This window comes from Helianthus annuus, chromosome 1 (genome assembly GCF_002127325.2).
Source record: "Helianthus annuus cultivar XRQ/B chromosome 1, HanXRQr2.0-SUNRISE, whole genome shotgun sequence".
Classification (NCBI taxonomy): domain Eukaryota; kingdom Viridiplantae; phylum Streptophyta; class Magnoliopsida; order Asterales; family Asteraceae; genus Helianthus; species Helianthus annuus.
In genome coordinates this window covers 125,586,940-125,607,334 of record NC_035433.2, presented here as the reverse complement: position 1 = coordinate 125,607,334, position 20,395 = coordinate 125,586,940, and the positions used below count along the sequence as shown (strand labels likewise).

The 20,395-nt window shown below is 31.3% G+C and overlaps 3 protein-coding genes and 2 non-coding genes across 5 annotated transcripts; 2 read left to right on the top strand and 3 right to left on the bottom strand.

Moving 5' to 3' along the window:
• Positions 1-7,025: 7,025 nt before the first annotated feature.
• LOC110876694 (5'-adenylylsulfate reductase-like 7) lies at positions 7,026-12,129 on the bottom strand. Its single transcript, XM_022124860.2, has 4 exons — positions 11,680-12,129; positions 8,514-8,695; positions 8,289-8,413; positions 7,026-7,709 (listed from the first exon to the last, which is right to left on the bottom strand). The coding sequence occupies exons 1-4, from the start codon at positions 11,836-11,838 to the stop codon at positions 7,312-7,314; spliced, it is 864 nt and encodes a 287-aa protein (XP_021980552.1). The 5' UTR covers positions 11,839-12,129; the 3' UTR covers positions 7,026-7,311.
• LOC118483124 lies at positions 9,336-9,424 on the bottom strand. The gene has a single exon (XR_004869623.1). It is a non-coding gene; the product is annotated as a small nucleolar RNA snoR8a (small nucleolar RNA).
• Positions 9,487-9,619, bottom strand: LOC118483135. Its single transcript, XR_004869648.1, has one exon. It is a non-coding gene; the product is annotated as a small nucleolar RNA snoR126 (small nucleolar RNA).
• Positions 12,130-12,235: 106 nt separating the features above from the next.
• LOC110930763 lies at positions 12,236-15,006 on the top strand. Its single transcript, XM_035974537.1, has 6 exons — positions 12,236-12,654; positions 13,466-13,494; positions 13,582-13,636; positions 13,771-14,064; positions 14,164-14,613; positions 14,722-15,006. Exons 2-5 carry the CDS (start codon positions 13,475-13,477, stop codon positions 14,488-14,490), a joined length of 696 nt encoding a protein of 231 aa, XP_035830430.1. The 5' UTR covers positions 12,236-12,654; positions 13,466-13,474; the 3' UTR covers positions 14,491-14,613; positions 14,722-15,006.
• On the top strand, positions 14,593-18,770 carry LOC118479309. Its single transcript, XM_035989077.1, has 12 exons — positions 14,593-14,613; positions 14,722-14,955; positions 16,143-16,286; positions 16,374-16,653; positions 16,743-16,845; positions 16,981-17,091; positions 17,382-17,517; positions 17,594-17,802; positions 17,870-17,990; positions 18,067-18,246; positions 18,358-18,426; positions 18,534-18,770. The coding sequence occupies exons 1-12, from the start codon at positions 14,593-14,595 to the stop codon at positions 18,768-18,770; spliced, it is 1,845 nt and encodes a 614-aa protein (XP_035844970.1).
• The last annotated feature ends 1,625 nt before the right edge of the window (positions 18,771-20,395 follow it).

Below are 20,395 nucleotides of genomic sequence, written 5' to 3'. Positions count from 1 at the left end.
TAATTTTTTATTATTTGGTATATAAAATTACATTTATTCAACCCGTGATATAAATGAGGTTTTTTAAATATGTATTATTTTATTATTTGGTAAACAATATTACATTTATTCAACCCGTGTAATACACGTGGTTTTAAAGATATAACTTTTTTATTTTGTGTATAAAATTACATTTATTCAACCCGTACAATATGGTTCTTATAGATATAACTTTTTATTATTTAATATATAAAATTATATTTATTCAACCTGTACAATAAATGAGGTTTTTAAAGATATATTATTTTATTATTTAGTATATAAAATTTATTTATTCAATCCCGTGTAATACACGGGGTTATAACCTAGTTATTATAATATAATACATTGAACAACTCAATAAAAGGCCTGCAATTGAAACAGTCCATTAGTCCATTACCCAGATTGAAAGGCCTACAATCATTAGCTATTATATCAGTCATAAAAGATTTTTAGAAGAACTTGATTACGATAATTTCATCAAACAATTTGCCTCAATTAAAGCTAGAAAAATAAGTTTTATTTAAACATATGCTATATCTATAAAAAAATGTAACTTAAAGTTTTTTTAACAACGCCAATTATAAAATTTTTAATTTTTAATTGCATATCCCAAGCCTGGGTAAAGAAGGAGAGTTTTGTTACTAAATATGTTGAAAAGGATAATTTTGCAAAAGGGCCTCCACTTTGTAGTTCGCTTAGAGCCTCCGAAAACGTAGGAACGTCCCTGATCATAAGGCCCATTTTGTTTGGGAATTAGAACAAAAACGAATTAATCTGAGAATAATTAATCACTTTCAGATTAAAGCAATTCGCTGGTTCACTCAAATTTCTGAATCGAATAAAACTCAGAAATAATCATGCAAAAACATGTATGTAATCCATGTGCACTTTATTACTTTTTTTTCCAATAAAATTTTACAAAGTAGTGATTCATTTTATCCATATATTGGTAACCAAATTTCACAATGAAATGAAATGGAATAACCCATTTTATTTCGTTGTCAATTCCATTCCTCAGTACGTTCCATTCTCTTATTCATTTCATTACTTGATACATTATTATACCTCTTAAAAGACTTCTTGGAAAGTTAATCAGTGATCAAATGCTAAGTAGACATTTTATTATCCATTTATAAATCTTTTTATGTAGATTTTTATCATTTGCACTAGTATTAAGCCCCCGCGTTACAGCTGTTGTCGTAAAACTATGTCAAGTAGTACCAATGCTATACCACTATGAGTGATCACCAACATCGAAAAAGCTCGTAAAAAGATAAATAAAAAAGGAAAAAAATAAAGCCGAGTGAAAAGCAGACGCAAAATCTTTGAATCATACACGCTCGTTGTAGAGAAATTAAACCGAAACGTAAAACATAGAAAAAAAATAACTAAGTCAATCCAGGACCCGCGCGTTACGACAAACTTGTCAAATGAAGAAATATTGATGTGTTGTGACGGGCCAAACAGGAAAAAATACACGAAAATATGTTGAACCCTACACGCACGTTGCGGTGCGTTAACTCACAAAAATTAGAACGAAATGAAAAACTTGGGAATGATGAAAAGTATGGTAGACCAAAATTGAAAAATAAAAAGAGTTGGGGTTAAATTGCAAAAGATGAAAAGCTTTAGGTTAAAAGTAAAAAACAAAAGGTCTAAATTGCAAAAGAGTAAAAGTTTTGGGTTAGAAATGAAAAAAGGAAAAACCCTATACATGAGGTACAACACCGTAAAGTATAAAAAAGTTAAAAATTTTATTATTGTAAAACTTGAATAAACTATTATATTAATAGAGTAAACTTTAGTTAATGGTTAAATACTTATTTATGATCTGCATAATACACGATATGGTTTCAAATTATTTATTATTCTTTGATTAGTTTAATATTTATGAATTAATTATTTTCATATTATTTCAAGAGATATTAATAATTTAATAGATAATAGATTTAGATATTTATAATATTATTAATTGAATTTATTAATATTAAAATAAAGATAAGGATAAAAATAAAGATAAGTGATATCTATATATTGGTTATTAATATTAAAAGAAATATATTAAACAAATAATAAAATTTATGAGGTTGAAGGAGAGAATATCACGTGGCATTATTTGTAGTCTTTTATTAATATTTAGATTAGATTAGATAAAACAAATTAAATAAAAAGATGTTTTTCTATCCCAATCTAATACTACTTCTAAAATCTACAGTCTTGTCTAGGGCTGTAAACGAACCGAACGTTCAGCGAACAGTTCGTGAACCGTTCGGCGGGAAGTTCGTTTATGGTCGTTCGATTAGCTTAACGAACGAACACGAACAAAAAATTTCGTTCGGTTAGCTTAGCGAACGAACACGAACATAGGTCTCGTTCGTTCGACTGCGTTCATGAACGTTCGATAATATGTTCGGTTACGTTCGTCCGTGTTCGTTTGATTATATTAAAAAATAATATATAACAAACTTTTTATCTAAACATATTGAAAACTTGAAACCCTATTTTTTTCTAAGTTAGCTAAAATTTGGACATGCTAAGACATTTTTTGGGATAATTATGTCTAAGTTAGTTAAAGTTGATTCATCGTTTGGTGGTGTATTAGACTTCTTGTGTTTTGATTTATCATTTAGTGGTTGTATTTAACTATTTATATCCAATGTTTAAGGATAACAATATTTTTATTTTTTTATTTTCAAGTTAAATGTTCTTTTGCGTTCTTTTGTGTTCGCTTGTGTTTGTTTGTTTTCGAGACCAGTGTTCACGAACTGTTCGTGAACAACTGAATTTTCTTAACGAACGAACACGAACATAAACTTATGTTCGATATGCGTTCGTGAACAGTTCGCGAACATGTTAATTTCCTTAACGAACGAACACGAACATGGCCTTGTGCGTGTTCGTTCGGTTCGTTTACAGCCCTAGTCTTGTCCACTATGAGACTCAAACCCTGGACGTTATGGGGAGTGATACCTTTAGGGGCGATAACTCTTGACATGACCCCTCAACCCGACCCGAACTTCACACCAAAAAACAGGTTTGGGTCAACTAATATAACTTGTTTAAAAACAGGTCGGGTTCAGGTTGACCTGTATTAAAAACGGGTCGGGTTCGGGTTGACCCGTATAAAAACAGGTTGACTCATTAACCCGTTTAACTAGTTAGAAAAAAATCTTTTATGTTTTTATTCTTTTTGTTTCTATTTTACATGATCAGTTATAATAGTGTTAGTTTTGACACATTATATTATTTACATGTCACATTCATACTCATCATTTAACATGTTATTGATAACTCGCTTAAAACCCAACAATTTGCTTATAAATCGTCAACTTGTATGACTCGTTTAAAAATATGGGTTAAATGGGTCTGGTTCGGGTTGACCTGAATTTATATGGCTCGGGTTAGGGTTGAAATCTTTGACCCGAATAATAATATGGGTCGGGTTTGGGTTGAACATTTCAACCCACCAACCCGTCAACCTGCCAACTCATCAACCCGACACGATTGACACCCCTAAATACACTATATACCCAGATACCGCTAGGCTAAAGACACTTTAGTAATAAGATGCTAAATAATAATAGAATGCTGTTTGATATAATTGATGTTTAAATCGGAAAACATATATTATACAACATTTTGAGTTTAAAAATACAACTTTCCCAACATAAACGCAATTATAAAGGAGACGAGCGAATGGATCTTCTAGACATTATAATGTAACTCAATTGTTTAATTTGTAGAAACTTTAAATCTGTCACAATCAACTTTCGATAATTTTTTATAGGGAATTTATATAAATATGAAAAAAAGTTCAAGGGTTGTTAAAAGGGGAACCTCAACTTGGTCATGATCACCAAAGAGATATATGTGGTTGGTTGGAACTTTGTCTCTAAGTTATCTCATATTCTAATGGATGACCACATAGTATAATCTTTTATAGAAATCCTTTTTGAAGCTACATGATATTTGTAGTATTTTTTAGGTGATAGCTAACCATTTTATGTAGTGACAATAATAAAAATCTTTCTTGTTACATAGTCTTTATTTATTTAAATTAAAATATTTACGTATTCTATCAAACTTTATCTATAAATTCGTGAAGTCGTACTAGTGTGAACTTACACCATTCTATGTGGTTTCAAAAAAATACCGGAAACCCTAAACTCGCCAATTTGCAACATCATTAGAAACCTTGCCGCGCATTTGAAACCCTCTCTCAAAGACAAATTTGTTACTATAGATGACGGGTCATATTTTTTTATCACAATGCCAAATAGAAGATCATGAGCAAGGAACACTTAACTAGTAAGTTCACTTTAGATTCTTATATATGTATTGTTGTTATTCGACTTGATTATGGTTAAAGTGTTGTATCTATCTAGTTTTGTGTTTAAGTATAGGGTTGAGATCCTGTACAAACATTGCTAATTATAAGAACCGTAAGAACAGATCTGAACCATTGATAATTTAAATCAAGGGTTGATATTGATTATAAAAAAAAAACCCTTATAATTAAAAGTTACTACTAAAAAATTAGGGGTAATTTTGTAAAATTGCTAGTCATTTGACCATTTTCCATTAAATACAAATTCCACCAAGGTTTTTAAACTAAAATAACTTTTATATACTTCATTATTTTTTTAAAAAAAAATATATCATAAAATCAAGTATTTTTTTATCTTTAATATGAGTACCATATTGCTATAATTTTTTGTATTTATAAAAGTGATTTTTAAAAAAGTTAACAAAAAGTGTTTTATAATTGTGCTGATAACGTGCTGATTATGTGTTAATTACAAAATAATACAACCAAACTCCAAAAGTAGATATAATCAGCACATCTGGTGTGCTGATAATGGAGAACAATTGAGGTTGTTGTGCTGATGTCGTTTATGTTGATAATGGAGAACGATTGAGGATGATGTGCTGATAATGAAGAACGATTAAGCATGTTATGCTAATTATATAGTGTTGTGCTGATTATATTTTTTGTAATTATTTTTAATTAGTTTTAAATAAATATGGTCAAAAGGTCTAAATTACCCTTAAACTAATTTTTTTATTGATAGACACTTGTCAATTATTTGTTGGTTCTTACGGTTCTTACAAACTTAAGTGTTTGTATTTGATCCCATTCCTTTAAGTATATCTTTTTCTCGTACATCTTAAGTTTTGTATAGTTGTGACATACACTAAGGTATCTTGTAAAACTGTGAGGTCCTTTTTTTGTAGTTTTGAAGTAGCAAATTTATACGCAAACGATGTTTATCACAACTTAAAATTGACACGTCATAGCTATAGAAACGATATATCATAGTTAGAAAGTTGGTACTAGTTAAAAAATGATCCATCATTACATTTATACTAAGCTTAAGTTATTTTCGTGTCATTTAAAACTTAGAAAGAAAACCTAAAATATCATAAGATATGATTGTATAAACCGCTGAAACCGAGTGATCCTCCCAAATCGAAGAAAGTTGGCCGGTTTGAAATATATATTGTCAAGTTAACGGTTCTAACGGTTTCCCTGTTTATGGTTTGAAACTTGATACAAGTCGTGTAAACCAAATCAACCATTTAGCAAAAAAAAAAAAAAAAAAAAAAAAATACATCACCAAGGGCTTGTAGCCTAGTGGAGTAATGGTACCAAAAGGTGTTGGAAAAATAGGTTGAGTGTTAGACTATGTGTAGTGGTTTAGTTAGCTAGCAAAAAATGTGAGTGCCACGTTATTGCCACCCACCCTGATAGCAATAGGGTTGTTCACGAGCCGAGCCGAACCGAGCGGACCTTTGCTCGTGCTTGGCTCGTTTACAAACCGAACCGAGTGGAGCCGCTCATTTAAAACCGAGCATCAAATCAAGCGAGCATTTTTCGAGCAGCAAAAATTCCGATCGAGCGTCGAGCGAAGTTCGAGCGATTTGGCAACCCTGTCGCCCAATTTAAATTTGCTGAGAGAGATGGTAACAATGTTGGGTCTCAAGTTTTTATGTCTTTAAAAACATGCACATTTCATGGCATAATATTTTTCTTATGAATAACAATGTTGTGGCTGACGAGTCGATAATCATATTGCACGAACAATTACGTTGAGAGCAGGAGACGATCGACTTAGGGTAAAGACATGAAACATTGAGGCGAGTGGATGATCATATTGCACGAACAATTACGTTTAGTTTTGATTTTAATTTTTTATTGGCGTGGTTGGGCTAGTACGTATAGATATAATTGTAAATTTGTATATAGTTGATCAAAATCTAATGGATTGGTACATATAAAACTATAAATCTAATTTATATTGAAGTATATATGTATGTGTAATTGTGTGTATATATATATGTATAATTTATATTTGTGTATATATATGTGTGTGTGTATATACATGTTTATAGATGTATGTGTATATATATGTATATATATACTAATTAACATAATAATTCGAGCCGAGCCGAGCTGAGCGGACCTTTGCTCATGCTTGGCTTGTTTACAAACCGAACCGAGCAGAGCGGCTCGTTTACAACTGAGCGTCAAATCGAACGAGCATTTTCCGAGCAATTTCCGAACGAGCGTCGAGCGAACGACGAGCGGCGAGCGATTTGAATAGCCCTAGATAGCAAGCTCTCACTAACCTTTTTAAAAGTGTGTAATGGTTGTTTGACGCCTCCTTCCTCGAAACCACTACCATTCATCACCCCCAAGGGTCACTTTCTACATTCACCGGCATTGGCAAGGCAATACCCTCACCCTTGGCGCCCTTCTATGGCGATGTGTCATTGGGTAACACCCATTACACAGTTTTTTAGTCACATAGCAAACAAAAAAGTGTAAGCTAAAAGTATGATTAACAAAAAAAAGTGTAAATTCAAAAGTATGATTAAAGGGTGTGTTAGCAGACTCGCTAAACCAAACCATGAACATCCCTAGATTCAACCACAAGCAGATTTGTTTTGCAATATCTTATACAATTCCTATTTTAATAGTAAGAGTATGTTATAAACAAACATTCCAAAAACATTGGGTTCTTATACAATTCCTATTTTTAATAGTAAGAGTATGTTATAAACAAACATCCCAAAAACATTGGGTAATTATTCAAAACGGTACATGTGAGACCAAACTGCATTACCCGAAACCTAATCAGTTTTGGACCATTGCTCACTAATACATAATATACACAAAACACATCAAACTTGGTTCTCAAATTTACAAACAGTCCTACCCTAAACCACAATTCCAAAAAGGGATCGATTCGCACATTTCAGAAGTTCCGCCATGAAAGTTTACAACTTTCATCCTTGTGAGGCTCTAAAGGAAGACGCCTTACAAAACGAGAACGATGCCAACGATGAAGTCCATGCACGGGCGCTTCTAACAAGCTTAAGTTTGCTGAACACCCTTTTGAAATCGACCAACTGAAGAACGCGAGCCAAATGTTGTCTTGACTCACCAAAGATTGAAAGATTCAAATGAGGAATGTTTGCAAGCCAGAGCGCAACGATGTTTGATACCATGTTTGGATATAGGTATAAAAGCGTCTTTGTGAAGAGAAAGAACATGGAGAAGATGAGATACGGTTCGTTTGAGATTATGTTCTTCAGTTGGGCTTTGTTGTGTGATTCGGGAATTGTTGATTTGTTTTCGGAAAAGATGATTGGATCTTTGGCCAAGTCCATTACTGGCTCAAGTCCTGCAAAATGCCAAAAACATCAGAAAAACATTATCTAAAAAGAATATAAAATGTCGAGTAAAATGCTAAAATCGTCCCTGAAGTTTGGGCACTTTTGCATGTTTCATCCAAAATAAGAATTTTTTGTAACTGAACCCCTAACGTTTCATTTTTGTTGTCATTTCCATCTAAATCACTAACTCAGTTAAAATGTATTGTTAACTCATGGACGATTTTGGCAATTCCCAAACCTTAGGGACGATTTTGGCAATTTACCCATTTATTCTTTTGTTTTTTTATTTTTTTAAATTTTATTTCAATCTTTAAATAGAAAACATATAAAAAATTATAAATATAATATATACACACACATATACAGTTATACACACATTTACAAAATCGTTCATGAGTTAACAATACATTTTAACTGAGTTAGTGATTCAGATGGAAATGACAACAAAAATGAAATGTCAGGGATTCAGTTACAAAAAAAAATCTAATTTTGGATGAAACAGGCAAAAGTGCCCAAACCTCAGGGACGATTTTGGCATTTTACTCTAAAATGTCAGATTTGAGCAAAACTCTACCCAAGAAACGTACCGGTAGCTTTTTGATAAAAGTGCACAAACGCGTGTAGATCCTTTGGGCCATGAAACCGCATTCTGGTTGTTCGGTTGACTAACAAAACCGAAGGAACACTATGAACTCCGTGTTTTGAGAAAGTACTACATATATCATAATTTACAAAGTTAAGGTAAATAGGTCCGATTGTCTAAATAAGAACATAAGTTGTTAAATAGAAGGTGATATAATGCAAAAACTTACATTGGTTGTACCGAAGATTGTTCAACCATCACATGCTTAATTTGTGGAAACATTGAACTGAGGGCATCAAACTTGGGTTGCAAGTTTCTTGAAAATGGGCACCAAGAAGCATAGAACATTATGGCTACATATGTGTTCACTTGATTGGAGCTCAAAATCTTGTCAAGAGACTCCCCATTCATCTGCAGATAAAACATACATTGAGGTTTTAATAACGTTTATAAAATGTTTTAAGTTCCATAACTTTCTAACGATTTATTTGGTTCTTAATGCATAACATACAAAAAAAGAATGTCTAGCAATAATGCCCCTATGTTAGAAAAATACATTGCAGGGTTTATTTTTACATTCCTAATTTGAGTTTCAAAATATAAATTTTGATTTGTCCTTTATAGGGGGGAAATTGTGCATAACGGAGCTTATTATGAATGACAATAATATCTAAGACTCTTGAGCTAAAAAAAGAGTAAATTACAAGTTTTGTCCTTTATGTTTACACCAAATTACAGGCGTTGTCCTTTAGCGCAAAAGCTTACGAGTTTTGTCCTTAACGTTTCAAAATCCTGCACGTTATGTCCTTTAGGCCAAACTCAGTTAGATTTTTTGGTTAAATCTGGTCATGTGCCTTGCACATGAGAGTATTGTTGTCATTTCACCTTCTCAAGGGCTATTGTGTAAAAAACTTTTATTGAGGAACTATTTCTGTAACAAACTAAAAAATAAAAGGGTTATATAATCCCTGTCTCAACCTCTGCACACATCACCGGTATTTTCGATATGTAAAAGTCATCATGTTAGACCACAAACAGTCAAAATATAGATTTTGCTCAAATCCAATTAGTGTACACAACCAACCAAGCCCAAATTCAGCATTCAGAACGAGGAATTTATGTTCTTATCATCGCAAAACCTACACATTTGCAAGCAAAGATTCAATCGCCACTGAATTGTTATAAACAAGTATCGAATACGAGAGGCTCAGACACGCACAAATTCGGTCATCAAGTTACAGTTGGTAAGAAGAAATTGGATGTTTTAACTAACCCAATATCAAATTCCAATTGTTTTTTGATCAGAATCGAGAAATGTTTTTATCATCATCGCCCCTGCTTTTAACGAAATTTCAAGAACAAAACAACAGATTGATGAAACAGAGGTAAGATTCAAATATTTAAACATTGAAATCGAATGTTTTGAAAGATAGATCAGAAAAACTTTGAATTAGCACAAAATTGGGGATTGAGAGAGAGAATTGGGAACCTGATGGTTTAAATACAAGTTTACATAAACCCTAACTCTTGCTGGACCGGCCCATGTTATGAATTATGTTTCAGAGATGTGTGAGATGGGATTATATAACCCTTTTGTTTTTTAGTTTGTTACAGAAATAGTCCCTCAATAAAAGTTCTTTACACAATAGCCCTTGAGAAGGTGAAATGACAACGATACCCTCATGTGCAAGGCACATGACCAGATTTAACCAAAAAATCTAACTGGGTTTGACCTAAAGGACATAACGTGCAGGATTTTGAAACGTTAAGTACAAAACTCGTAAACTTTTGCGCTAAAGGACAGCGCCTGTAATTTGGTGTAAACATAAAGGACAAAACTTGTATTTTACTCTAAAAAAATGTGCGTTTCTTTTACACGTGTGTCTCACGTGAAATACGAGGGCTGCAAACCTGCCTTGTGTGGTGATGATTGCATTTAATTTGCCTAGGATTCAAATAAAGTATCCGTGTTTACCACAATTAGTTTCTTGTTAAAGAATATCCTACATTGATTCCTTATTTATCAGTTGACAGTATTTCTTCTACATTTCTATACTTCTATGTCAAGCGTACATGTATTTTAGACCTAACAACAACAACAATAGCATATCTGGTAGAATCCCACCCATAACAAAAAGCTATTGATGGGGTCTAGGGAGGGTGGGATGTATGCAAGCCTTTACCTCTAACCGAAGGGATAGAGAGGCTGCTTCAAGTGAGACCCCCAGCTCCGAACTCATAAGAAGTCAAATAAACAAATAAAAAGATGTACATAGCTAACAAAAGCTCTACAAAACCAAAAATAGCTAGCCAACAGTAACAGGACTACTGCGAAAACGTGTAATATTGACAAATACCTCATCATATAAAGTATAAACACACGAACCATAGTTGTTAATGGCGAATAGCAACAAATAGTGATAAAGTACCTATATGCTACATAGCGAATAGCGATAAATAGCGGGCGCTATTTTATAAATAGCGATACACTAGAAAAAAATTTAAAATATTTCATACGTATGTTATATCAAAATGCCCTGGTATATACGCTATTTACATGTATATTTAACAAAAACCTAAAATCCAGCTATTTTATAGCTATATTAATTGCTATTTATGTTAAAAAACACACAAAAAAAAAAATAAAGGCCGCCATCTATCGCTACAGACCATATAGCGAGCATGGACCTATACACCACGCTATTCGCTATAACAAGCGTAGCGATCGCTATTGACAACTATGACACGAACAAGCGATGGCATGCAAAGACCACTAAAACCACTAAGAAACTAAGCTTGTGAGGTAAGAATAAATAACAAACCCACACCCTCCTCCTATAAAAGTATTTAACCTTATTCTACGTCTCTACTCTCGATGAACCCCCCATCCTCAACCATGACCTCAAACAAATGCAAGTGTAACAAATCCTGCCTAATGCGTCCTCCCAAGTTGGTTTCGGTCTCCCTATACTCCCCCCTCCAAAGAGTTTCCACGATTCTAACCCTAACCGTGGTTGTCACCTGTCTCCTCCTAACGAGCTCACACCATCTCAACCTCCCCTCTCTAATCTTATCCGATATACTAGCCACCCCCAATATTTCCCTAAAGATCTCATTTCTAATCTTATTTTTAAAGCCCGATAACTCAACAACCCTTCTTATCCCTCATCTAATGGCATCAAACAAATATAAACACTGGAAACTTTTCCAAACAAGTTATTTTCTTCATAACCAATCAACTATACAAAATCACATATACATCATATTTTTAACATAACATACACAACATAGGCATAATCAACCACCACAAAAAGAACACATATCATCTACAATCAAATCAAAATAATCAAACAACAAATTCACAAACACCAAACGCATAATCAAGATCAACGCACCTCGATTGGCCACGTATACATAACCGTCGTAGGGCATTGAAGCTGCAGATCATAAACAAACGGCTTCAATCGAGAACATGACGTCGATGAGGAGACGAATGACGTAAGCAGCAACATAATAAACATCCACAACACATAATATTTCACCGGTAACGCCATTTTCAATCAACAAACAATTATCCTGAATCTGATATCCGCTCACAATTTCCGAATAATCTTTCCGATCTATGCGTATACGATTAGACAAGATTCTCTTGAATCTATACCTAATTTGGCAATAAAATTGGGGATTGGGGGAATGGAAATGAAATTGAGGTTTTGTTATTGAAGGTTTGATGGTGTTGGTGATGAATTTGAGAGATTTGATTGAAGAAATTGAAGAAAAAGATGGAAATGTGTTTTTTTTTTTTTTCAGGAAAATTAGGGCTCGGGAGATGGGGATTTTGTGTTCCGTTGACGAGAGAACGATGGCGGCGATTATTAAGGCAGCTCAAAAGATGGATCCGGATACGGATCCGAGTTTGAGATTGAGTCCGATCCGTTACTATTGGCTGGCTTGTGGCTTGTGGCTAGTGGGCACAATGGGTGATGCATGATGGCCCACGTAAAATACATCTACTACTTCTAATAAAATAAAATAATTTTAAGTCATTTGTCATAGTTTTAACCTATTACTTGCCACTTGGCAATTGACTAATCCATATGTTCTTCTAATGACCGTCAAAACCACATCCCTCAGTTTTCTTTTCTTTTCCTTCTTCTTTCTCTAACCTAATTAATTCACCACCGTTTCACAAAAAAATCTCTTCATCTTCGCTCCAATCATCTTCCCAAAATACATTTGGTTTCCTTATATAACAATGAAAATCGCTGGATCTACATATATTCTTTGGATTCGAGTCTTCTGGTTCTTCATCGACGCATACGTTTTCTTTTTTCGGCGATTCAGAGATTCTGAAATATATATACAAATCCGTAAGTTGTTTATGTTAGATTTCTTCTTTAATCATTATCATGTGTTTTTTCGTTTCTTTAATTTCTTAAACTTATGTTTATGTTGAATAAACCCTAAATATGATTGTCATTGAAAAATTTGTTGATTTTGGGGTTTTAATTTATGTTTTTCTATACAAATAAGATGTTTATGCAAAACCCTAAACCCGATGCAGGATGCTGAATTATTTTAATTTATATTGTTTTTTCATTCAATCAACTTTGTATGAAACCCTATTCCCGATTTGGATGCTGAATAACTTTAATTTCTATAATTTTAACTTTTGTATATTAATATTATTTGATTTGTAATTGCTAATAATTCTGTGATTGTGATTCAACAGTTTATATCCGATTTTGGATATAAAAATCAATTGATTTTGGGGTTTTAAGAATTTGTTTTCGAATGAATATATTTTATTTATCATGTTTATTTGTATTATATATGTAATTTGTAAAAAAAACGTATATCGGATTTTTATGTGATATAGATTTGAATGCTTTTTTTTTGAATTAATCAGTTTATAGGTTTTTTCAACTTGATATTTTCCTTATTTTTTGTGTTATAGAACTACTGATTCAACTGATTGTAATGTGTAATCAGTTTATTTTTTATGATATCATAATATGATTTTATAATTAGTTGTCATATTTCTTTGCACATTATGTTTATGATAGATAGTTGTTTACAGAAATTTCTGTTTGATTGCATAATTTGGTTATTTTGTTTGTAACTACGTTGAATGCATAATGATTTATCTGATGTCGTTTGTTTATGTAAACTGTATTTTAGGTATTTACTATGGGTGATAGTTCATCAAGGTATTTTGTATTCATTTTAATTATTTTGTATCAATAACCTAAACATGTTTTACTTTATTAACATTTTTATTGTATTTTCTAATTCAGTTACAGAGCACCCTGGTTCTGTAGGGAAATGAATCGAGCAGACCAACTTATTATGGTAAGTGAATAATTTTATATTGAGTTTTTGGTTTTCTTTTTTTCTTATTATTTAATAAAGTTTACTATAATTGTTTTGTTTAAATCTTTAGAGTATAATTATAATTCGTTTTTTCCATTCTATTATTATATTAGGCCATTCCAGATGACGCTGCGTCTAAACTATGGGGTGTTGACAAAGGCCCTACTAATGTTACGATACACACTGAAGATGGCTGTGTCTTTAATGTTTTTTTAAGCGCTTCTAAAGGGAAGATATTTTTTTTTCATGGTTGGTCCAATGTTGTAGTACACTTGGGACTAACCAAAGGATGTTTGGTAGTTTTTAATCCACTAGATCCTACTACTTTTAAATTAACAAGTTTCGTTGATGGGGTTAGTCGTGGCTCTTCCTGGACATATATGCTCTCTCCGTCATGTAATTTTTATGTAAGATAAACTCATATATTATTTTCCTATTGTATAGAATTATTACTTTATTTATATTAATAGTAACCTTTTTTTCTTTTCTTTTGTATTATCCTACAGGACATCCCTCAAAGTACTTTGCCCAAAAGTTACGATTATTCCTCAAATGATGTAACCTCTACTGTAATGATAGACAACAAAACATTTAACGTTTCCATTGTAACATATGACGGTAAAGTCGGTTTTACCGTTGGTATGGACGTAATTGTTAGTCTGTTTCAGTTGGAGGTTGGTTGTTTATTGTTATTTACTAAAGGTTTTGGTCATTTTTTCTATTTAAAAGTTTTTGGAAAAAACGGTGTTGAAATCAATTATCCTGATTTAGATGCTGATGAGGTAAATTACATATTGATAGTTATTTATACATTTTATATATATGCTAATTGATTACAAGTTATATTTATTAATTTGCAGGCTGAAGTTGCACCCTTAGATGCTGAAAACGAACCTGATGAACACATAGATGGTTGTGTTACTCGGTTTGTTCGTATGGCTGGTGAAGATTATTTTGTAAGTTTGAATATACTTTTACAAACTGTTTAAAAACAAGTTTTCTCATTTTATTTTACTTTATAAACATTCATATCTATTACTAATTATATTTTTACAACAATGCAGAGACTCCCTGATCCTGTTTCACGCAAGGCTAAACTTCACAAAGGTTTAAAGGATTTGAACATAAGATTTTTGCATATGGATCCTCCACTGCAAATTACCAACGGTACAAGACGTGAAAAAAGAACCAACGGTCGTGGTTATCGATACGCTTTAACCTGTTGGAAGAAGTTCATGAAAGCCGCTCGAATTAAGGTCCGTGACCAGGTTCACTATTCTTTTGATGAAAATGAGCAGGTTTTGAGTGTTGAGAGGGTTGTACCTTACGTTAAGCGTAGTAATTAGTTATATGACAATTACGGCATGTTTTTTGCCTTTTCCATTTTTTTGGTTTTAACATTGGTTTTGGTTTTCAATTTCAAGGTTTTTTTTTATTTTTCATATCTTAACTGTTATGTTAATCACTATATGCCATGTCTTTAAAGTTGAATCTATGTTATTACTATTTTTTATTCCCACTACATGAATGATATATGTAAAACAATATACAAACTACTTATAAGGATAAAAGAAACTGATATATTCCAATATTAACTGATTAATGTTTACAAATAATATAGTGTTTATATAACTCACGGTTCAAGCTGTTATAATAACATTGATGTATATTTTGTCATCGTGATAATTTAATGTATATTATATTTTTATGGTTTTTAAAAAATATGAAAAATTAAAATTTTAAACATTAAAGTCAATCATATTTATAAATGATTGATATTGATAGAATACCTTATTATTTTAACCATTTAACATGATTTAAAATAATCACGATCCTATTCGTGATTTTATCAACTTACTTTCTGCACATAGATTATAGTGTTGTTATTTCTAGATTGTAGAATATTGTATGTTTTTCATTTGTAAACCTTGCATTTTAGTTTGTACCTGTTACATTATAAACTTTTTATATAACATTTAACATTTAGCAGAAATAAAGTATTTATATTCTTTTTAACTATAGAAAGTCAACTTTCTCTTAATAGGTTGCAAATTCGAAACTTTTTACTTTGAAAGTTATTAATCATAAAAATTCCTTCCTTTTCAATTTCATGTAGATAATTATGGAAACTGATGAATCATAATAATTTAGATAAATGTATTTTTTTTTTATTTTAGTAAAGGTTGTCAATTATAATTAAAATAAATAATATTGCTATCATAATTAAGTGACCATTTTATTGTATAAATAAGTTTCATTTGTTATTATTCATACACATCACAACTACTGAAGTTGTCTCTTTCGATATACATATCTTTTGGTATGAGTTTTGAATTTGCAATGTCTTTCATATAGTTATTGTTAACTTATTTTAGTCATCAGCATACATAGGATGTTTTTCATGTTCTTTTCTTCAAAGATTGTTCTATATGATCATCAACTAACATATTTTAACTGTTTTATATTAATTTTAGAGATGGAACAGGCTGCTGTCACACTTCTGAATAATGTTGATCTTAATGTTGATGATTACACTATCAGAATCCACATAGTCAGGCTATGGACAAGACCTACGTTCAATAATCCTAGAAAGATTTATTGCTACGACATGATATTCATGGACCAGGAGGTTTTTTTTAGACCAATTCATACTTTTGTTTGAATAAAAAAATAATTAGTTTCAGTTTATAATTAATTATAAAACTTTTTTTTTCAGGGTACGAAAATGCAGGCCTTTGTTTTACAGAAAAACACTACTGGTTATGAACATTTGCTGAAAGAAAATCAATGTTTAACCATTCGTAACCCTTCGATGGGTGAAAATCGTCAAAAAGTCAAATATGTTCATAGTTCGTTCAAGATCAATCTAAATGCCAACACTACTGTCCAAGAATGCAATGAGCCTGTTGGTGCTGAATGGGGATTTGACTTTTCTCCATTTGATTCTATTGTGGATGACCCTCTAGATGATAGCAAGTCTTTCAAAAGCCCTATTGGTAAATTATTTTTAATTTTTCTTAATTTTTAATAAATTTAATATTATATATGTTATGTAATATTAATTTCATTATTCTATGATGTTTAGATGTTATCGATTTTGTGGTCAAGTGTCTTCCGTTAGATGATAAGAGTGATAATAATAACGGCAAAGACGAGAAGAAGACAACCTTTATTTTGGAAGATTTGCAGTATATCCTTATATATATATATATATATATATATATATATATATATATACATATACCTTATATTACTTATATATTTCTCCCGTTTTTTATATATTTTACAACTATCAAGTTAATTCTTTACTTTTTGTTTTTTAGACACCATCAGATTTACGTCACGTTATGGGGTTGTTATGCTGATCAGATTTTGGATTTTGAGAAAAACAATAAGGATGAAAAGAATGTTGTGGTTGTTGTTCAGTTTGGGAAGTACAGATTTTGAGAGGTATATTCTATACCTACACTCTGACTTTTCATTAAACTACATATTGGTTTTTATACAACTTGGACTTTTATTTTTATGTTGTTATAATTAAACAGGTAATTTGTATGTCTCAAATTTGTATAATGTAACTCGAGTCTTGATAAACTCTGAGGTGAAAGAGATTTTGGATTTCAAGAAAAGGTTTGTAATCGTATTACATTTTTTTATAGTTTTACTTTGAATATGTATTACTTTCAATAATGTTCTAAATAATTATTTTAACATTTTTTATTAGATTTATCGAGAAACTTTCTCCCGAGATTTCTTCCAGTTATTCTGGCTTAAGTTCTCCTGTTGTGAAGACTGTCACTGAAGAGTTCCTATCTGACTTGACTTTTTATCCCATTGGGTCGTTAAACTCAATAGATACGGTAACACGGATATAAATAGCTTTAATATGTTTTCCTTTATCTATTTTGTTATACATTATCTATATCTTAAACACAGACGAGGTTTGTTGTCATTGTTGGGACTATCAAGAGTTTTGCATCGAACAATGAGTGGTTTTACAACGCGTGCACAACCTGCAACAAAAAGGTTTCAACAACTACTGTTGTTAAACAGAAGCAGGATGGTACTGATGGTGTTGAAGAGGTCACTGTCTTGGAATGCAAGACTGATGTTTGTAATACAAAGAACGTTTCATCAGTTCCAAGGTAAATCTTATTCATGTTAAGTTTTTTTTTTGTCAAGATAAGTAAATATCTTTAATATATTTTGCAGAATTAGGCTTTATATACGTGTGCAAGATTGTACTGGTATTGTTAGTCTGACATTGTTTGAGCGTGAGGTGACAAAGCTTTTGAAGGTTAATGCTAATCAGCTTTTAGACAACAACATTGAAGTAAGTACTAAATAATTCCTTTTTATCATATTTTTTCGTTAGTATACAACAGTAAAGTATATTTTTTTTTCAACAGTTAGCAAACGAAGGAAGCTTTCCAAATGAGCTAAGTTCTTTACTCAATATGAAGTTTGCGTTCAAGATTGTTGTTTCTTCTTTTAACATTAGCAAAAAGTCTGATGGCTACTCAGTCTCCAAGATGACTAATAACCCGGTCGTTTTATCGGAGCTTGATAAACATTTTGACACTATTCAGGTATATTTTTTCCAATTCACCTTTGTACTATTATTACAAGTTGTCAATAATTTTTGTCTATTAATTATTATCATTTTTGTTTCTTTATTTTTATTTTTTTTACAAATTCAGCCTATTGATGACGAAGCCTTCAATGTCGAACCATCTGATTCAAATCGTAATGAAGATTTGCCTGTTAAGGTTTACTATACTATACCTTATGTTTCATTTAATTTTTAATCATTATCTGTTAAATAAATGAATATTTTTAACTCATCCCTATTTATTTATTTATTTTCTTTTTATAGGATTCCATATCCCAAACGGGAGACGATGTAACCCCTTGCTCGAATGTTTTTAAAGTTGGCTTTACAACATCGTTTGATCAGAAAGATGCTGACTTGGATACGAACAGCGAACGTGACTTGAAGCGCAATTTGGATACCATGTATGACGTGGATGCTGTTTCTTCCCAGTCTTCATCAAAGATGCGTAAAGACAGTGGTGTCGATGAAGTTCTTCTGATTCCAAAGAAAGAAGCTTAGTAATCTATAATTCAAACATTTGATATCATCGTGTGTTTTGTTTTCATTATTTGGATATTTTTGTTGGGTTTTTTTTCGAATTTTGACAATGATTTGACTATTGTGGTTAATTTATATGAACGTGATTGTTTCGTGGTTTAGTTGTTTATTTCGGAAAACAATTTTATTTTTGCTAATTGTTGTTAATTATACTTATTTTTCTTATATATATGGTTACCATACTTTATTGTTTTATGTTTTATATCCATTATTTTTAACTCTAATAATGTTCTTAACCCGTTTCTATTATTAATAAAAAAGAAGAATAATATTTATATTAAAGTTCTAATGTATGAATGCTGCCATATAAACCAATTTTATATACGGTTAATTTAAAGCATAATTTTTATATTAAAGTTTTATTGTTGGTAAGTTATTTACATATGGTAACTTTATTCGGTTTTATATATATTATTTCCAAAAAAAAAAAAATTTAAACTGTTGACATTCCAAAATGAAGATTATTAATATCATTAAATCTTAACATTAATAACGTTTCCTTAAAAAGAAATCTTACATCATATAAATCTCTTCATCTCATTTCAAGTCATTTATACTATTTTGTGCTATGAGTACATCCCTTTCACTCCAATGGTATTTTAATTCAATTTGAACAAACGATAAGTTTGTTATTCCAAAAACTTGTTCCGCAATGTATAAACGGTCAAAGCATGATTCCAATACTTCCGGTAACCAATCAAACCAGGGAAACACTTCAGGTTTTGTTATTTGATTTATCTTTAACATTCTTTTGTTTGTTTATGTTTATTAATAATTTTTATTAGAATGTAATTCATTTTCTTTCTTTCAATGATAGGCATTTCAAGAAAATGCAAGCGTAGATCTTCATTTATCTCCAGTAATGAAGTTAACATAAACAACTCAACAGGTAACACTTTTTGGATTAATGTCATGTTTGTCTACTTTGTATAACTAGAATAAGCACATCGATATGATTTATTTATGTTATGTTTCTTTAATTTAGATGTTGCGGCTGTTACCTCAAGAAGTCCTTTCTCAGACATTACCAATGGTATTGAACTACTCTCATTTACTAACTTATTTTCTTATTCTTCAACATTTATTTACCAATGTATATCGATTTTATGTTATTCAATTCACTTGAATGCACAAAACATGTAATAAATATTAAATATAAGCTATAAAATAAAAGTACAACATATTGATATATATATATAAATACGGTTACATAGTAGCTGTCCAAACTACATAAAGATCGTAACTTACGCTACCTTACTTTTAACACATACATAAAGATCACACATGTTAACAAATACAAAACAACTTTTAACACCACATAACTTACGCTATCTTACTTCATTAGCCAAAACAACAATATGTTATGCTTCTACCGTCGTTCCAACTTTCAGACATTACCACTAGCCGAAAACATTGGCAAGGAACAAAACACCAATATTTGGAAAGTACTGGAACTTGCAATTATCACCTTCTTTTATGTTGTTATCCTTAAGCCATTTCGCCCATCCTTTGACAACGTACTTGATATTGTTTTTATTTGGCTCCGCCCTAACATCATGTTTTGTCTCGACATTCTCCCTGTTGAC